Below are 19,494 nucleotides of genomic sequence, written 5' to 3' on the forward strand. Positions count from 1 at the left end.
GCTTTTACATCCATGTATGGAAGAACCCCGCCAGGCATCTGCCAATAAAAAGGGTCAATTTTTGGAGGGCTTGTCAAAAGCCATTGCTTGTTGCTTTTACATCCATGTATGGAAGAACCCCGGCAGGCATCTGCCAATAAAAAGGGTCAATTTTGGGAGGGCTTGTCAAAAGCCATTGCTTGTTGCTTTTACATCTATGTATGGAAGAACCCCGGCAGGCATCTGCCAATAGAAAGGGTAAATTTTTGGAGGGCTTGTGAAAAGCCATTGCTTGTTGCTTTTACATCCACGTATGGAAGAACCCCGGCAGGCATCTGCCAATAAAAAGGGTCAATTTTTGGAGGGCTTGTGAAAAGCCATTGCTTGTTGCTTTTACATCCATGTATGGAAGAACCCCGGCAGGCATCTGCCAATAAAAAGGGTAAATTTTTGGAGGGCTTGTCAAAAGCCATTGCTTGTTGCTTTTACATCCATGTATGGAAGAACCCCGGCAGGCATCTGCCAATAAAAAGGGTCAATTTTTGGAGGGCTTGTCAAAAGCCATTGCTTGTTGCTTTTACATCTATGTATGAAAGAACCCCGGCAGGCATCTGCCAATAAAAAGGGTCAATTTTTGGAGGGCTTGTGAAAAGCCATTGCTTGTTGCTTTTACATCCATGTATGGAAGAACCCCGGCAGGCATCTGCCAATAAAAAGGGTAAATTTTTGGAGGGCTTGTCAAAAGCCATTGCTTGTTGCTTTTACATCCATGTATGGAAGAACCCCGGCAGGCATCTGCCAATAAAAAGGGTCAATTTTTGGAGGGCTTGTCAAAAGCCATTGCTTGTTGCTTTTACATCTATGTATGAAAGAACCCCGGCAGGCATCTGCCAATAAAAAGGGTCAATTTTTGGAGGGCTTGTGAAAAGCCATTGCTTGTTGCTTTTACATCCATGTATGGAAGAACCCCGGCAGGCATCTGCCAAAAAAAAGGGTCAATTTTTGGAGGGCTTGTCAAAAGCCATTGCTTCTTCTTTTACCACATTATATGTATGAACCCTGGCAGGCATCAGCCACCTAAAATGGTTAATTTTTGTACCTTTTTTAACAATGCATTAAGCATACAACATGCACAAGTGCAGTGGTTTCTGTTAGTTATCACCGTGTCCCATCCGTTTTCCTATAGCCATACATGTTGGCGTAACTTTGACACTAACTTTGCCTTAAAGACAGCTCAAAAGTACTTGGATACACTCATGAGTGACCTAAGAGTGTTATACAGGGCTTCTAGGGCTTTTAAACAGTGTTATACACGATTTTTAGGGGCTTTCTTGTATTACAGGTTCGGTCAGAACTAGTTCGGTCCGAATCGAACTCTTTCACGAAATTCGGCGAACCTGCCGAACCGAACTTTTCATAAGTTCGCTCATCTCTATTTCTAACCTTGTCAATGTCTTGACTATATTTTCTAGTCATTTTGCAACTCATTTGATAAATATAAGTGTGAGTTTTCATGGAAAACACAAAATTGTCCGGGTGACCCCAAACTTTTGAACGGTAGTGTATATTAACGTGTTATATGTATTGGGGTTTACTGATACTATACTGTGATCGGTTACTGTGTTCTGTGTTTGGTGTATTTTATATGTAAGTGTGATTATTGTTAGTCATAAATATTACCCTTTATTTACTATACAATTGTATTTATTGTACGGTCTTATTCCGTTGAGTAGAAGCAAAGCAAGTAGACGTTAGTATAAGGAAAAGGTAGGGGAACTAGGCATAACCCTAGTGACCCTGATTATAAAGGAGGTAGTAATAATGGGTGACACAAGTACGTGAAACCCACCATTTTACCAGCCCTTTTACATGTGAGTGTGTAGTATTTATTATATATATATAGATATATATATATACAGTGAAGGAAATAAGTATTTGATCCCTTGCTGATTTTGTAAGTTTGTCCAGTGTCAAAGACATGAACAGTCTAGAATTTTTAGGCTAGGTTAATTTTACCACGGAAGGAGAGAAGGAAGTGTTGTTCCAACGCTGCATGAAATTTTAAAATGGAAACAGGTTTCCAAGTTTAATGGTATTCAATTAAAAAATAGTCCAGAGGTATAGTCCTGATGTGAGGGTAAGCGGGCGGTAATGTCCTCAGAGCCTACGCGTTTCGGATGCTACTGCATCCTTAGTCTTGGCTGTAATGTCTGTGACAGACATTACAGCCAAGACTAAGGATGCAGTAGCATCCGAAACGCGTAGGCTCTGAGGACATTACCGCCCGCTTACCCTCACATCAGGACTATACCTCTGGACTATTTTTTAATTGAATACCATTAAACTTGGAAACCTGTTTCCATTTTAAAATTTCATGCAGCGCTGGAACAACACTTCCTTCTCTCCTTCCGTGCTTTTGAACGTGTGCCGACACGAGTTTCCGGGCGCTGCTGAGACACACTCCATAGTGTCAGGTGAGCTGGAGGATTCCTCCCCCTTCTTCTTCTATTTTTGTGTTAATTTTACCAGTCAGAGATAGATTATATTTTAAAAAAAAACACGAAAATCACATAGTCAAAATTATATATATTTATTAGCATTGTGCACAGAGAAATAAGTATTTGATCCCCTATCGACCATTAAGAGTTCAGCCTCCTCCAGACCAGTTACACGCTCCAAATCAACTTGGTGCCTGCATTAAAGACAGCTGTCTTAAATGGTCACCTGTATAAAAGACTCCTGTCCACAGACTCAATTAATCAGTCTGACTCTAACCTCTACAACATGGGCAAGACCAAAGAGCTTTCTAAGGATGTCAGGGACAAGATCATAGACCTGCACAAGGCTGGAATGGGCTACAAAACCATAAATAAGACGCTGGGTGAGAAGGAGACAACTGTTGGTGCAATAGTAAGAAAATGGAAGACATACAAAATGACTGTCAATCGACATCGATCTGGGGCTCCATGCAAAATCTCACCTCGTGGGGTATACTTGATCCTGAGGAAGGTGAGAGCTCAGCCGAAAACTACACGGGGGGGGGGGGGGGGAAACTTATCAATGATCTCAAGGCAGCTGGGACCACAGTCACCAAGAAAACCATTGGTAACACATTACGCCGTAATGGATTAAAATCTCTCAGTCCCTGCAAGGTCCCCCTGCTCAAGAAGGCACATGTACAGGCCCGTCTGAAGTTTGAAAATGAACATCTGGATGATTCTGAGAGTGATTGGGAGAAGGTGCTGTGGTCAGATGAGACTAAAATTGAGCTCTTTGGCATTAACTCAACTCGCCGTTTTTGGAGGAAGAGAAATGCTGCCTATGACCCAAAGAACACCGTCCCCACTGTCAAGCATGGAGGTGGAAACATTATGTTTTGGGGGTGTTTCTCTGCTAAGGGCACAGGACTACTTCACCGCATCAAAGGGAGAATGGATGGAGCCATGTACCGTCAAATCCTGAGTGACAACCTCCCTCCCTCCACCAGGACATTAAAAATGGCTCGTGGCTGGGTCTTCCAGCACGACAATGACCCGAAACATACAGCCAAGGCAACAAAGGAGTGGCTCAAAAAGAAGCACATTAAGGTCATGGAGTGGCCTAGCCAGTCTCCAGACCTTAATCCCATCGAAAACTTATGGAGGGAGCTGAAGATCCGAGTTGCCAAGCGACAGCCTCGAAATCGTAATGATTTACAGATGATCTGCAAAGAGGAGTGGGACAAAATTCCATCTAACATGTGTGCAAACCTCATCATCAACTACTCAAAACGTCTGACTGCTGTGCTTGCCAACAAGGGTTTTGCCACCAAGTATTAAGTCTTGTTTGCCAAAGGGATCAACTACTTATTTCTCTGTGCACAATGCAAATAAATATATAGAATTTTGACAATGTGATTTTCTGTTTTTTTTTTTTATATAATCTATCTCTCACTGGTAAAATTAACCTAGCCTAAAAATTCTAGACTGTTCATGTCTTTGACAGTGGGCAAACTTACAAAATCTATATAAAACAAGATTAGGTTTAGGAAACCATACCCAATAGAAAACCCAACAAAAAATGCGATATCAATATCACACGGTGCCAATTCTGAAAGAAATATATGTAAAACAAAAAAGAAAAACGATATCAGAAATATAACCAGGCACTCTTGGGTCATTGAAAAATTTTTCAATGACCCAAGAGTGCCTGGTTATATTTCTGATATAGTTTTTCTTTTTTGTTTTACAAACTTACAAAATCAGCAAGGGATCAAATACTTATTTCCTTCACTGTAATGCCACACAGCCTCCATGTATATGCCACACCGCCTCCATGTATATAATGCCACACTGCCTCCCTGTATATGATGCCACACAGACTGCATGTATATGATGCCACACAGCCTCCATGTATATGATGCCACACAGCCTCCATGTATATGATGCCACACAGCCTCTCTGTATATGATGCAACACAGCCTCCCTGTATATGATGCCACACAACCTCCATGTATATGCCACACAGCCTCCGTGTAAATTATGCAACACAGAATCCCTGTATATCATGCCACACAGACTGCGTGTATATGATGCCACACAGCGTACCTGTATATGCTGCCACACAGACTGCATGTATATGATGCCATGCCGCCTCCGTGTATATAATGCCACACTGCCTCCCTGTATATGATGCCACACAGACTGCATGTATATGATGCCACACAGCCTCCATGTATATGATGCCACACAGCCTCCATGTATATGTTGCCACACAGCCTCTCTTTATATGCCACACAGCCTCCCTGTATATGATGCCACACAACCTCCATGTATATGCCACACAAACTCCGTGTAAATTATGCTACACAGCATCCCTGTGTATCATGCCACACAGCCTCCCTGTATATGATGCCACACAGCCTACCTGTATATGATGCCACACAGCCTCCATGTATATGCCACACCTCCTCCGTGTATATGATGCCAATCTGCCTCCCTATATATGATGCCACACAGACTGCATGTAAATGATGCCACACAGCCTCCCTGTATATGATACCACACAGACTGCATGTATATGATGCCACACAGCCTCCCTGTATATGATGCCACACAGACTGCATGTATATGCCACACAGCCTGCATGTATATGCAACACAGCCTCCATGTATATGCCACACAGCCTCCCTGTATATGATGCCACACAGCCTCCCTGTATGATGCCACACAGCCTACCTGTATATGATGCCACACAGCCTCCATGTATATGCCACACAGCCTCCATGTATATGATGCCACACAGCCTCCCTGCATGATGCCACACAGCCTCCCTGTATATGATGCCACACAGCCTCCCTGTATATGATGCCACACAGCCTCCCTGTATATGATGCCACACAGCCTCCCTGTATATGATGCCACACAACCTCAATGTATATGCCACAAAGCCTCCGTGTAAATTATGCTACACAGCATCCCTGTATATCATGCCACACAGACTGCGTGTATATGCCACACAGCGTCCCTGTATATGCTGCCACACAGACTGCATGTATATGATGCCACACAGCCTCCATGTATATGATGCCACACAGCCTCTCTGTATATGCCACACAGCCTCCCTGTATATGATGCCACACAACCTCCATGTATATGCCACACAGCCTGTGTAAATTATGCTACACAGCATCCCTGTGTATCATGCCACACAGCCTCCATGTATATGCCACACAGCCTCCGTGTAAATGATGCCACACAGCCTCCCTGTATATGATGCCACACAGCCTACCTGTATATGATGCCACACAGCCTCCATGTATATGCCACACCGCCTCCGTGTATATGATGCCAAACTGCCTCCGTGTATATGATGCCACACAGACTGCATGAATATGCCACACAGCCTCCCTGTATATACCACACAGACTGAATGTATATGCCACACAGCCTCCCTGTATATGATGCCACACAGACTGCATGTATATGTCACACAGCCTGCATGTATATGCAACACAGCCTCCATGTATATGCCACACAGCCTCCATGTATATTATGCCACACAGACTCCATGTATATTATGCCACACAGACTGCATGTATGATGCCACACAGCCTGCCTGTATATGCCACACAGCCTCCCTGTATATGATGCCACACAGCCTCCCTGTATATGCCACACAGCCTGTATGTATGTTGCCACAAAGAATGCATGTATATGATGCCACACAGCCTCCCTGTATATGATGCCACACAGCCTCTATGTATATGATGCCACACAGCCTCCCTGTCCATGATGCCACACAGACCGCATGTATATGCCACACAGCCTCCATGTATATGATGCCACACAGACTGCATGTATATGATGCCACACAGCCTCCCTGTATATGATGCCACACATACCGCATGTATATGCCATACAGCTTCCATGTATATGATGCCACAGACTGCATGTATATGATGCCACACAGACTGCATGAATATCATGCCACCCTGCCTCCCTTTATATGATGGCACACAGGCTCCCTGGATATGCCACACAGCCTCCCTGTTTATGATGCCACACATCCTTCCTGTATATGATGACACACAGCCTCCATGGATATGATACCACACAGCCTCCATGGATATGAAGCCACAAAACATGCTTCGATATGAAGCCTCCCCATGTACTGCACAAAAAGATTCATTGCGGAACAGGGGAAGTAGGGACTCCTAGCATCATATACGTCGATGCCCATGACATCGTTATTTCTCGTCTCGCTGGTTTCCTCTCGTCTCGCTGGTCCTCTCTCGTTTCGCTGGTCCCCTCGTTTTGCTGGTCTCCTCTCATCTCGCTGCTCTCCTCTCGCCTCGCAGGCCTGCTCGCTGTATAACCTTCTACTACTGTGCAGTCGCTCAGAAAATGGCGGCACACAGTGTAGGAGGTTTGAATACATTCAAACCCCTCCCTCTCCTGGCACTAGCCAGAAGAAGGGAGGGGGGATTGTGTGAGGACACTAGAGCGAGTGTGTCTACCCCAAATTTGCAGCATAAAGAAATGAGGTTGCTTTACCACATTGCCAATGCTGCAATTTTGGGAATTGTTCCCTCTAGTGACCAGCACATGGAAATGTTATAAATTAGAATCTAATTTATATTTCCTGACTTGTGAAAAAATGTAAAAAATTAAAACAATATGTAATCACTTATATACTAACTGTTTAACGGGAAAAAAAAAATAATAATAATCTAGCAACACATTCCCTTTAAAGTGTCTAAGGCCACTGGAAAATGGTTTTGTATTAGGTGTAAGTATAACAAAGAGATGAGACCTCTACTAGAGCCTCCTCTGGACAGTATGTAATATAGTATTCGTTTCAGGTATCAGGGAGCATTCTAATAGGGACTGAGATTTCATACGTCTGCAGGATACACTACAATCCTATGACAATTCCATCAAGTGAGGGGAATGATCAGAAATAAAACTTTCTCTATAGATCTACTAATGCGTGATGAAGTGTACCGACTCTTGTGGGTCTGCGGTATGTTCCAGCAGGTGGTGTTAGAAATTTATTTAAAGCAGGATCAATATACAGTTGTGTTCAAAAAAATTGTGAGTTTAAAAAAGAAAATAAAGCGCAAAATCATTATAATAACTTGTATTTGCCTAAATGCAAATGCAGTAGATATACTATACATTCAATTCTAAATCAAAACAATAACAACATTTATCAGTTTGTGTTAATCCTTTACAGAAAAGAAACAAAAAGGAATATTAGGCTGTTCAGAATAATAGCAGTGCCAGCATTTTTCTTTAAAAACTCAAAAATGTCATGTAAACTGAAAAAATGTTTCAGATTTCACTTTACTGAACTAATATTTAGTGGCATAACCATTGTTTCTGAAAAGTGCTTGACATCTGTGTTGCATGGAGTCGAGCAACTTTTTACCTCTCTGAACAGGTATTCCAGTCCAGGAAGATTGGACTACATTCCAGTTCTTTTGCATTTTTGGGTTTTTTCCTCATAAAAATATTTATTTCACCCAAGTTCTCTATGGGATTGAGGTCAGGGCTGGGCTGGCCACTCCATTACCTCAATCCTGTTTGTCTGTAACCAAGATGTTGTTCGCTTACTGGTGTGTTTTGGGTCATTGTCATGTTGAAACACCCATTTCAAGGGCATTTCTTCTTCGTGATAAGGCAACATAATTTCAAGTATTTGATATATTCAAACTGATCCATGATCCCTGGTATGAGATAAATAGGCCCAACACTATGCTATGAGACAAATCTCCATATCATGATTTTTGCACCACCATGCTTTACTATCTTCACAGTATACTGTGACTTGAATTCAGTGATCGGGGTCATCTGAAATACTGTTTAGACCCAAAAGGAACACTTTTGCTTTCATTAGTCCACAAAATGTTGCGCCACTTCTCTTTGGGAATTCAATGTGTTCCTTGGCAAATTTTAACCTATTCAGAACATGTATTTTTATCAACAACGGGACTTGACAGGAAGTTCTTGCTGGTAACTTGGCTTCACTTAATCGTCTTCTGATTGTAGCGGTACTAACTGGTAACTTCAGATCTTCTTTGATCTTTCTGGAGGTGATCATTGGCTGAACCTTTGGCATTTTTTTCTATTCTTCGATCCAGTCGAACAGTAGTTCCCCGCTTCCTTCCTTTTAGGATTTCGTTGCCGTTTCAAGGCATTTGAGATAATTTTAGCTGAGCAGCCTATAATTTGCTGCACTTCTCTGCATGTTTTTTCCCCAGTATTTCAGAAAGAAATGCACTATAACCAACATGTGCAATATTTGCGACCCTCCTACCTTGAATAAGGGCCAAAATTTACACCTCATTCCACAGATTGAATGATTACACCAATTTAACTCCTCACTGCTATTGTTTTGAACAAGTCCCTTTCAATTAATGATTTAAAGAGGCTCTGTCACCAGATTTTGCAACCCTTATCTGCTATTGCAGCAGATAGGCGCTGCAATGTAGATTACAGTAACGTTTTTATTTTTAAAAAACGAGCATTTTTGGCCAAGTTATGACGATTTTCGTATTTATGCAAATGAGGCTTGCAAAAGTACAACTGGGCGTGTTGAAAAGTAAAAGTACAACTGGGCGTGTATTATGTGCGTACATCAGGGCGTGTTTACTACTTTTACTAGCTGGGCGTTGTGTATAGAAGTATCATCCACTTCTCTTCAGAACGCCCAGCTTCTGGCAGTGCAGATCTGTGACGTCACTCACAGGTCCTGCATCGTGTCGGCACCAGGGGCTACAGTTGATTCTGCAGAAGCATCAGCATTTGCAGGTAAGTAGCTACATCGACTTACCTGCAAACGCCGATGCTGCTGCAGAATCATCTTTAGCCTCTGGTGCCGATGTGTCCTCGCTCGTCTGACACGATGCAGGACCTGTGAGTGACGACACAGCGTGATCTCTGGAGAACACGGCTGTGTCTGCACTGCCAGAAGCTGGGCGTTCTGAAGAGAAGTGGATGATACTTCTCGTCAGAAAGCCCAGCTAGTAAAAGTAGTAAACACGCCCCGATGTACGCACATAATACACGCCCAGTTGTACTTTTACTTTTCAACACGCACAGTTGTACTTTTGCAAGCCTCATTTGCATAAATACGAAAATGGTCATAACTTGGCCAAAAATGCTCGTTTTTAAAAAATAAAAACGTTACTGTAATCTACATTGCAGCGCCTATCTGCTGCAATAGCAGATAGGGGTTGAAAAATCTGGTGACAGAGCCTCTTTAATTATTCAGAATGAGCGGTATGCATGTCCTAATTGTTGGGTCTGGTTTTCTCTACTACACTTACAGGTCAATTATTTGCTATGTAGAAAGATCACTTCTACCAAAAACATTGATTTATCAGGTAAATGACGTTGGATTGCTATTTTTTGTAATACTACTGTAGGTGAGAAAAGAGACATACGATTTAGCCAGTAAATACTGTGGTATTACTGGAAAAATCATGTGGGCATTTGCCACCACATGTGGGCGTGATTTTGAGTGCCACCCCTGATTCTAATTCTAGGTCTTTAAGGTAGTGATAAACGTATGACTTTTCCTTTTATGAAAAAAAACTATCTGCGATTTTTTTCTTTTATTCAATTGCAAAGTTAATTTGTTAGTTGCTTTGTTCAATTGCATAATTTTCATGTTTATTCTGTTTTAATTTAAGTCAAATATAAAAATGTCCATATATGTTAAAAACAAAAGTTTAGATTGTCCTTCCTGTCTGTCTGGTTTCTCCTGCAGTGTGGGTCAATTTATGAATACAGTAAAAAGAAGCAAGGTTCATGTTTACAATTCAGCATCTATGCGTGGTAAGTAAACAAGGCTATGCTTTTCTTCCTTATATCCACAATACTTTTCCTCAGGTAAATATAATTATTTATTTTTTTTGCAGATCCAGGCCAATTTTACCCGAAAAATTAACATACACTCTTATTAGCTGTTTAATGCCTGTGAATAACCTGATATGTTAAAAAAAATAATATATATATATATATATATTTATTTGCTCTTATAGCAATTCCCACATTCTAAATGAGAATATTGTTTCTTCTCTATGTGAATTCTCTGAAGAGTTCCAAAATTTGATTTCTTTGTAAAACATCTTCAACATATAGAACATCAAAATAGCTTCTCTCCTGTGTGGATTTTCTGATAAGCCCTAAGTTTGCCTTTAGTAGTAGAACATTTCCCACATTCTGAACATGAATATGGCTTCTCGCCTGTGTGAATTATCGCATGTCTAACAAGAGTTGATTTAATTGTAAAACATTTCCCACATTCTGAACATGAATACGGTTTCTCTCCTGTGTGACTTCTCACATGTTTAACAAGACTTGATTTAATTGTAAAACATTTCCCACATTCTGAACATGAATATGGCTTCTCTCCTGTGTGACTTCTCACATGTTTAACAAGAATTGATTTATCTGTAAAACATTTCCCACATTCTGAACATAAATATGGCTTCTCTCCTGTGTGAATTCTCTGATGAATACTGAGGTTACGTTTAGCAATGAAACATTTCCCACATTCTGAACATAAATATGGCTTCTCTCCTGTGTGAATTCTCTGATGAATACTGAGGTTACGTTTAGTGATGAAACATTTCCCACATTCTGAACATAAATATGGCTTCTCTCCTGTGTGAATTCTCTCATGTTGAACAAAACGTGATTTAGCTGTAAAACATTTCCCACATTCTGAACAGGAATACAGTTTCTCTCTTGTGTGAATTCTCTTATGTCTAACAAGACTTGATTTTTCTGTAAAACATTTCCCACATTCTGAACATGAATACGGCTTCTCTCCTTTGTGACTTCTCACATGTTTAACATGAGTTGATTTATCTGTAAAACATTTCCCACATTCTGAACATGAATACGGTTTCACTCCTGTGTGAATTCTCTCATGTATAACAAGATTTGATTTATCTGTAAAACATTTCCCACATTCTGAACATGAATGCGGTTTCTCTCCTGTGTGAATTCTCTCATGTAGAACAAGATTTGATTTTTCTGTAAAACATTTCCCACATTCTGAACATGAATATGGTTTATCTCCTGTGTGAATTCTCTCATGTCTAACAAGATGTGAGTTTTTTGAAAAACATTTTCCACATTCTGTACATGAATACGACTTCTTCCCTGTGTGAACTCTTTGGTTTGTAAAAACACCTAATATTTTTGTGAATTGTTCACCACATTGAAACCGTTTACCCACTTTCTCAGCTGTATCTGTGGTAACAATCTGATTGGTCAGGAGAAAGTTCCTCATGATTATGAGTATTGCATGATAGATCTGTACTGCGAAGCCCAGGCTGTACATTAAGGGTGATGAAGTTTTCTCCTGAAGACTGCTGCATGATATCTTCATCTTCTACTATATCCCAGTTCTTACTGGGATTTTCTGTTAGGATTAAAAATAAATTTTGATTTTGTTTCAAAAAAGAACAGTTGACAATTTTATAACATTTATATTAGGCTGGAAACACACATGCAGTGTTTTGAGCCAAAAGTTATAAGTGGATTAAGCTGGAAGAAGTTTAAGCCATGCATTGAGTCCACTCCTGGCTTCAGGTCAAAAACTAGTGTTATTTCGGCCTTATGATTTGTATAACACTTTAAAATATATTGATGCCAAAATCCAGGATACTGGTCTATACCCAGTCTTCCACTTTTATAACAAAGCTTAAAATATTTTTTTTGGGGGGTTGGGGAAGCAGAACCTTCTCTGGCAATACCAACACATGTTTTTTTTGTTCTAGGAAATTGTCTAAGCCTTTTTTAAAGCCATCTACTGTCCCTGCAGTGACCAGCTCCTGCGGTGACTATTCCATAAATTCACATTTCTCACAGTAAGGCTGGATTTACACGAGCGTGTGCATTTTTCGCGCGCAAAAAATGCTGGGTTTTGCACGCGTTGGAGGTGTGGGTCACGCGTATATGCTGTGTTTCAGCGTTTTTTACGCACGTACGGCATGCGGCTTTCCCGCGCGTTAAAAAAACAGAGGGATGCGTTATGGAGAGGCCAGCCTACAAAAAAGGCACCTCTGCCACACACCTGCTTGCTGTGTGCACGTTATGACCATTTTTTCATCTTGCTGAAAAATTGTGTTTGTTCACACACTTGACTGACTTTTTGTCTTCTAATCCACATTTATGCCGTCTACGTCGCTAGCCCATGTGCTGCTAGCGTGGTTGATTTCTCGGAGATTTAGCGACCGGCGTCCCATGCTACAGGACCAACCGCGTAGAAGAGGGAGGATTTGTGTTCATCCTCGTGGCCCAACGCACCTCCAAAGGGCACTTTCATACCACCTATGATGACCTCTGGTGTCACCTAGAGAAATTTCGATCCTTTTGCCGCATGTCTGTGGCCACGTTTGATATGCTGCTTGTGCAGATTCGTACAGGAATCATCTACCAGGAAACAAACATGCGGCGCTGCATTTCCCCATAGGAGCTACTCCTTGGGACATTGAGGTATGTGTGTTTTACAATTTGTGCTTACAGGATGCTTTGTGGGTTTCATGTCCCACATAACATGTGTTCTTTGTTGTTTGTGTTTTTGCTGTCATGTAGATTTCTGGCCAGAGGCAATAGTTACCATTCTTTACATTTTGAATTTCTACTGGGAGTGACCACCATTTCCTGCAATTGTGACATCCACCTGTGTCGTGCTGTGGCAGAGATTAAAGGACACGGTGCTGCCTCAGCCCACGCGACAACACTGGCTTAATATTTCAGAAGACATTTTTCCTGCCACCCAATTTTTGCATTGTATTGGTGCACTAGACGGGAAGCACATTCGTGTGAAGAAACCCCCCCCCCACTCTTGCTCCAGATACTATAACTACAAGCAGTATTTTTCTATCGTCTTGTTGGCCTTGGCGGACAGTCATTTTTGCTTTACTATAGTAGACATTGGGTCGTATGGAAGCTCTGCTGATGCACACATATTTCACTCATCCAGAATGGGACAACGGCTTATGAGTAATCAACTTGCTGTGCCTGAATCTACCATCCTCCCTGGCTCCAGCGGCTCACCAATCCCATATGTCATCGTTGCAGATGAGGGTTTTGCCCTGACAAGGCAGTTAATGCGTCCATTTGCAAGAAGGGGCTTGGATGACCGTAGGCGCATCTTCAATTACCGCTTATGCAGAGCTCGAAGATGTGTCGAATGCGCCTTTGAAATAGAAATAGTGCTATTAATCCCATCCTCGGGCCGCGTGCTTGAGACCCCTGCTCTAGATCATTAATAACTGACTCACTGACATTGCATCTCCAGCGCTGGACCTAGGAAAGGTAAGATAATAATTGCTTTATTTATGCATTACTATTTTTTTTTTTGGGCGTGTGTGTTTTGTTACAGGTTTGGTGGTTGGACTACTTCGGATTCGAGGACTACTTTAATGGCAGCGTTTTTTTTTTATTTTCAATACAATTATTAACGACGATTGTTTTTTTACTTCAATAAAATATTTTTTCTATGTCCTTGTATTTTTTTTAAAACTATTACTACCACCTTAGTAATGGCTGCTGGCTGATTGGCAGCATCCATAACTAAGGCGGGGTTTAATGTTAGCCAGTGAAAAGGCTAGCACTAACCCCCATTATTACACCGCACCCACCACCATCACGGGTGTCGGGAAGAGCTGGGTATGATCCAGTATCCGATATTTAGTGATGGTCGGGCACTGAGGCGGCCGCAGGCTGGTGTTATTAGGGTATGTTCACACGGCCAAATTTCAGACGTATACGAGGCGTATTATGCCTCGTTTTACGTCTGAAAATAGGGCTACAATACGTCGGCAAACATCTGCCCATTCATTTGAATGGGTTTGCCGACGTACTGTGCAGACGACCTGTTATTTACGAGTCGTCGTTTGACAGCTGTCAAACGACGACCCGTAAATTTACTGCCTCGGCAAAGAAGTGCAGGGCACTTCTTTGCCACGTAATTTGAGCCGTTCTTCATTGAAATCAATGAAGCACGGCTCAAGGTTTACGAGCGTCTCAGACGCCTCGTAAATTACGAGGAGGAGCTTTTACGTGTGAAACGAGGCAGCTGTTAACAGTCTGTCTTTTCACACGTAACTGCCTCTCAGCGTGTGAACATACCCTTAGGCTGGGAAAGCCCCAAAACAGTGGGTCTTCCCATCCTGGTAATGCTAGCCTGCTGCTGCTATATTGTAGCTGGCTGGTTATGAAAAATGGGTGGACCCCACATCGTTTTTTCTAATTTAACAAGCTAATGTGTCATAAGACCAAGTACACATCTCAGGTTGAATTCACAGACATGACAATGGGATCTGTATATTCGAATGGCTGCATAGTCACCGGATCTTTTTTATAGAACATCTTTAGGAAGTAGTGGAATAGACAGAGTGAGGTTATTAATCAGAATTCCAGCACATTGATATAACATTCCACTAAGAATTCAGGCTGTTCTAAGGGGAAAGAGGGTCCTATCAAGTACTAATAAGGTGGACCTAATGAGGTGGCCTCATTCAAGTTTTGGCCATGTGCCAAGTTAATAGCAAGTTGTTGTTCTATTCCTTTGCCAACCTATATTTATTTGGTCCTGTTTTTCTCAGGACATAAAGGGCTTTGATCTTGTGTAAAAAAAATAAGTGATATATTTAACTCTGAGAGGAGTGGGAGAGGCGTATAGGGGAAAACTCTGCTGGAAATTTGAAAACGTCCCTACAGAAATAGTTGTGGGCCACCAGGACGTTTATAGTCTATGGGCAGTTAGTAACTGGTTAAAATAGGTGCTTCCTAATAATCATGGATCTGTTTTTTTTTAATCCAATATAAAAAAAAAACATCTTTAAAGGGGTTGTCCCAAGTTGACTCAAATTTTTTTTTTTTTAACATTCTAAGCAGGAAATGAATTTTAAAACATTTGCTGTTAAAAAAATTTAAAAAATTCATTTCCTAAGTGCCTTTTTTTACACTTGATAACTCAGCAAGTGCTGGTTATCTTTTCTAAAAAGGGGCGTGAGCGGCTCGATGTCAATCAAGCCGCTCTGCTCTGCAGTGTGCGCGCTCCCGATGTTGCTAGATACTGTAGTTCTAGCAACATCGGGAGAATGTTCGTCTCAAGCGGGCATGGTAAGCCCGATTGAGACGAACTTACCGTGAATGTCAACTACACTACACTACACTACATTCACCCCGTTTCGGCAAACAACTTCTCCCCCCCCCCCCCGTCACTACATGTAATGTTTGTACCCGCCGCATCGGTGCTGCATCAGCACCCGGCGAACAACTAAAAATATATAAAAAAAATAAACTCACCTAAGACGTTCTAACGGCGCTCTGAACGGTCCCGTCACTTGCCATCTTCCTTCTTCTTGGCGCCGCTCGCATTCATAGTAACAATGCGTTGTGGCGCTGATGACGTAATCATATCAGGCACACGTGATTACGTCATCTGCGCCCACCGCTATGTTATTGTGAATGGGAGCAGTAAGAAGAAAAGTGACGGGACCTTTCAGCTCTTCGTGGGAACGTCTTAGGTGAGTTTATTTTAATATGTATGTTGTCATGTATGTATGTATGTATGTTTGCTTGTATGTATGTATGTATGTTTACTTGTATGTATGTTGCCATGTTTGTATGTGTATATGTGCATGTATGTTTGCATGTATGTATGTTTTCATGTATGTTGTCATGTTTGTATGTGTATATGTGCATGTATGTTTGCATGTATGTATGTATGCATGTATGTATGTATGTATTTATGTTTTCATGTATGTATGTTTGCTTGCATGTATGTTTGTATGTTGTCATGTTTGTATGTGTATATGTGCATGTATGTTTGCATGTATGTATGTTTGCTTGTATGTATGTTTGCTTGTATGTATGTTGTCATGTTTGTATGTGTATATGTGCATGTATGTTTGCATATGTATGTATGTTTTCATGTATGTATGTGTGCATGTATGTATGTATGCATGTATGTTTGCATTTATGTTTGCATGTATGTATGTTTGCTTGTATGTATGTTTTCTTGTATGTATGTAGTCATGTTTGTATGTGTATATGTGCATGTATGTTTGCATGTATGTATGTTTTCATGTATGTATGCTTGCATGTATGTATGTATGTATGTTTTCATGTATGTATGTTTGCATGTATGTATGCATGTATGTTGTCATGTTTGTATGTGTATATATGTTTGCATGTATGTATGTATGTATGTTTGTTTGTATAAATGTCTGTATGGCCATGTATGATACTGTCTTCTGGCGCCCTGTATCTAAGCCAACTTTGCCGCAGGCTTCTATACATGGTATAACAGTCAGTATCACACATGAAAGTGAAACTAAGCCTACGACAAGTTTTATTTCATTTTTTTTCTTATATTTTTGATTTTTTACAGGTTTGGTGTTTGGACTACTTCGGTTTCGAGGACTACTTAGATGATGCTTTTTTTTTCATCAATAAAATGGTTAATGAGGGTTGTGTTGGGGGTGCTTTATTTCAATAAAATATTTTATCTATGTCTTTGTGTTTTATTTTCAAGTTTTATTACTATCACTTTAGTAATGGCCGCTGTCTGAGTGAAAAGGTCCATTACTAAGGGGAGGCTTAGTGTTAGCCGGTACAGAGGCTAACACTAAACACCATTATTACCCCGGTACCCACCACCACCAGGGGTGCCGGGAAGAGCTGGGTACGATCCAATACCCGACCATCTGTTGTGATGGTCGGGCCCTGGGGTGGTCGCAGGCTGGTACTATGAGGCTGGGAAGGGCCAAAAACAGTGGACCTTTCCACCCTTGTAATGCTAGGCTGCTGCTGCTGTGTTGTATCTGGCTGGTTATAAAAATGGGGGGGACCCCACGTCATTTTTTTAAATTATTTATTTATTATTTTTATTAAAAAGACATGGGGTTCCACCCAATTTATCATAACCAGCCACAAACACAGTGTTATTAGCCTGGGAATGTACTAAACCAGTGGCCCCTCCCACCCGTGTAATGCCAGGCTGCTGCGGCCTTGTATATGGCTGGTTATTAAAAATGTGGGGGACCCAACGTCTATTGTTAAATTTGAAAAAAAAAACGACGTGGGGGTCACCCACATTTTTTTTTATAGCCAGCCCGATACAACACAGCAGCAGCAGCCTAGCATTACAAGGGTGGGAAGGTCCACTGTTTTTGGCCCTTCCCAGCCTCATAATACCAGCCTACGGCCGCCCCAGTACCCGACCATCACAACAGATGGTCGGGTACTGGATCGTACCAAGCTCTTCCCGGCACCCCTGGTGGTGGTGGGTACCGGGGTACTAATGGGTGGTTAGTGCTAGCCTCTGCACCGGCTAACACGAAGTACCGCCTTAATAATGGACGCTGTCAATCAGCCAACTACCATTATCTAGGCACTAATAAAGTTTGAAAAAAAACCACAAAGACAATTTTTTTTTATTGAAATAAGAAATCCCCAACAAAACCCTCGTTAACCATTTTATTAAAATTTTCAAAAAACGTAGATCTACGCAGTAGTCCAACGAATCGAAGACGTAGTCCAATTGGTACATCAAAATCTGCAACAACATAAAAAAAAAGTTATCAATGTGAACAATACCGATACTTATACTCTCCTACACACACACACAAACAACCACACACAAACATATACACAAACACATATAAACACACACCCATATATTACACATACACAAACACACAAACATATACACATGCACAAACACACCCATATATACACAAACACACATAAGCTCCAAAAAACACATATATACACACAAACCTATACACAAAACACATGTACACAAACATACATATACAAAAATACACCAACATATACACACAAACATATACACATATGCACAAACACACCCATATATATATACACACACACACACACACACACACACACACACAAACACGCCCATATATACACAAACACACACACACACAAACACGCCCATATATACACAAACACACCCATATATACACAAACACACACGTATACAAAAACACATACACACAAACCTATACACATATGCACAAACACACCCATATATACACAAACACACACATACAAAAACACACACACACACAAAAATATACACAAACATATACACATACACACAAATACACCCATATATACACTCACACATAAACACACACACACACACACAAACACATATACACAAACACACCCATATATACACAGACACACACACACACACACACACACACACACACACACACACAAACATATACACACTTACCTTTAGCGGAGCGCAGACTTCTCCTTGCGACGGGTGCCTTCCACTGCATCTTCTGCGCATGCGCCGAGAAGCGCCGGGATTCGCGTTCACGAGCAAATGACATCCTCTGCTCAGGGCGCAGAGGATGTCATTACGCATGCGCGGCCTAAAGATAAATAGCGGCGGCCGGGAACCTAGGCAACGAGCAGGATACAAAGAGGGACTGACCGCAACTTCAATCAACGATATCATGAAAACGACATCGCTGGACGACGGACAGGTAATTAGAATTCTTCTTATTTTTACATGGGGGAGCTTTATAGCTCCATTTATCAACTTGGGACAACCCCTTTAAACTCACTTTTAAAACTTCTTAAAAACCCTTAAAGAGGCTCTGTCACCAGATTATAAATGTCCTATCTCCTACATAATCTGATCGGCGCTGTAATGTAGATAATAGCAGTGGTTTTTATTTTGAAAAACGATCATTTTTTAGCTAGTTTAGATTTATGCTAATGAGTTTCTTAATGGACAACTGGGCATGTTTTTACTTTTTACCAACTGTGTGTTGTACAGAGGAGTGTATGAGGCTGACCAATCAGTGACTAATCAGTGTCCTACACTTCTCATTGTTCCAGCCCAGCATGATCCACGCCCAGTTGTCCATTAGAAAGGCTCATTTGCATAATTATAAAATTGCTCATAACTTGGCCAAAAATGATCGTTTTTAAAAAAACAAAAAAACAAAACATG

At 41.2% G+C, this 19,494-nt stretch overlaps 1 protein-coding gene across 1 annotated transcript; it reads right to left on the reverse strand.

Annotated features, from left to right (window-relative positions):
* Positions 1 to 9,722: 9,722 nt before the first annotated feature.
* Positions 9,723 to 11,896, reverse strand: LOC142668710 (uncharacterized). Its single transcript, XM_075847086.1, has one exon. It carries the CDS (start codon positions 11,863 to 11,865, stop codon positions 10,612 to 10,614), a length of 1,254 nt encoding a protein of 417 aa, XP_075703201.1. The 5' UTR covers positions 11,866 to 11,896; the 3' UTR covers positions 9,723 to 10,611.
* Between the last annotated feature and the right edge of the window lie 7,598 nt (positions 11,897 to 19,494).

The sequence above is a fragment of the Rhinoderma darwinii genome, chromosome 1 (assembly GCF_050947455.1).
Source record: "Rhinoderma darwinii isolate aRhiDar2 chromosome 1, aRhiDar2.hap1, whole genome shotgun sequence".
In the NCBI taxonomy this organism is placed as follows: domain Eukaryota; kingdom Metazoa; phylum Chordata; class Amphibia; order Anura; family Rhinodermatidae; genus Rhinoderma; species Rhinoderma darwinii.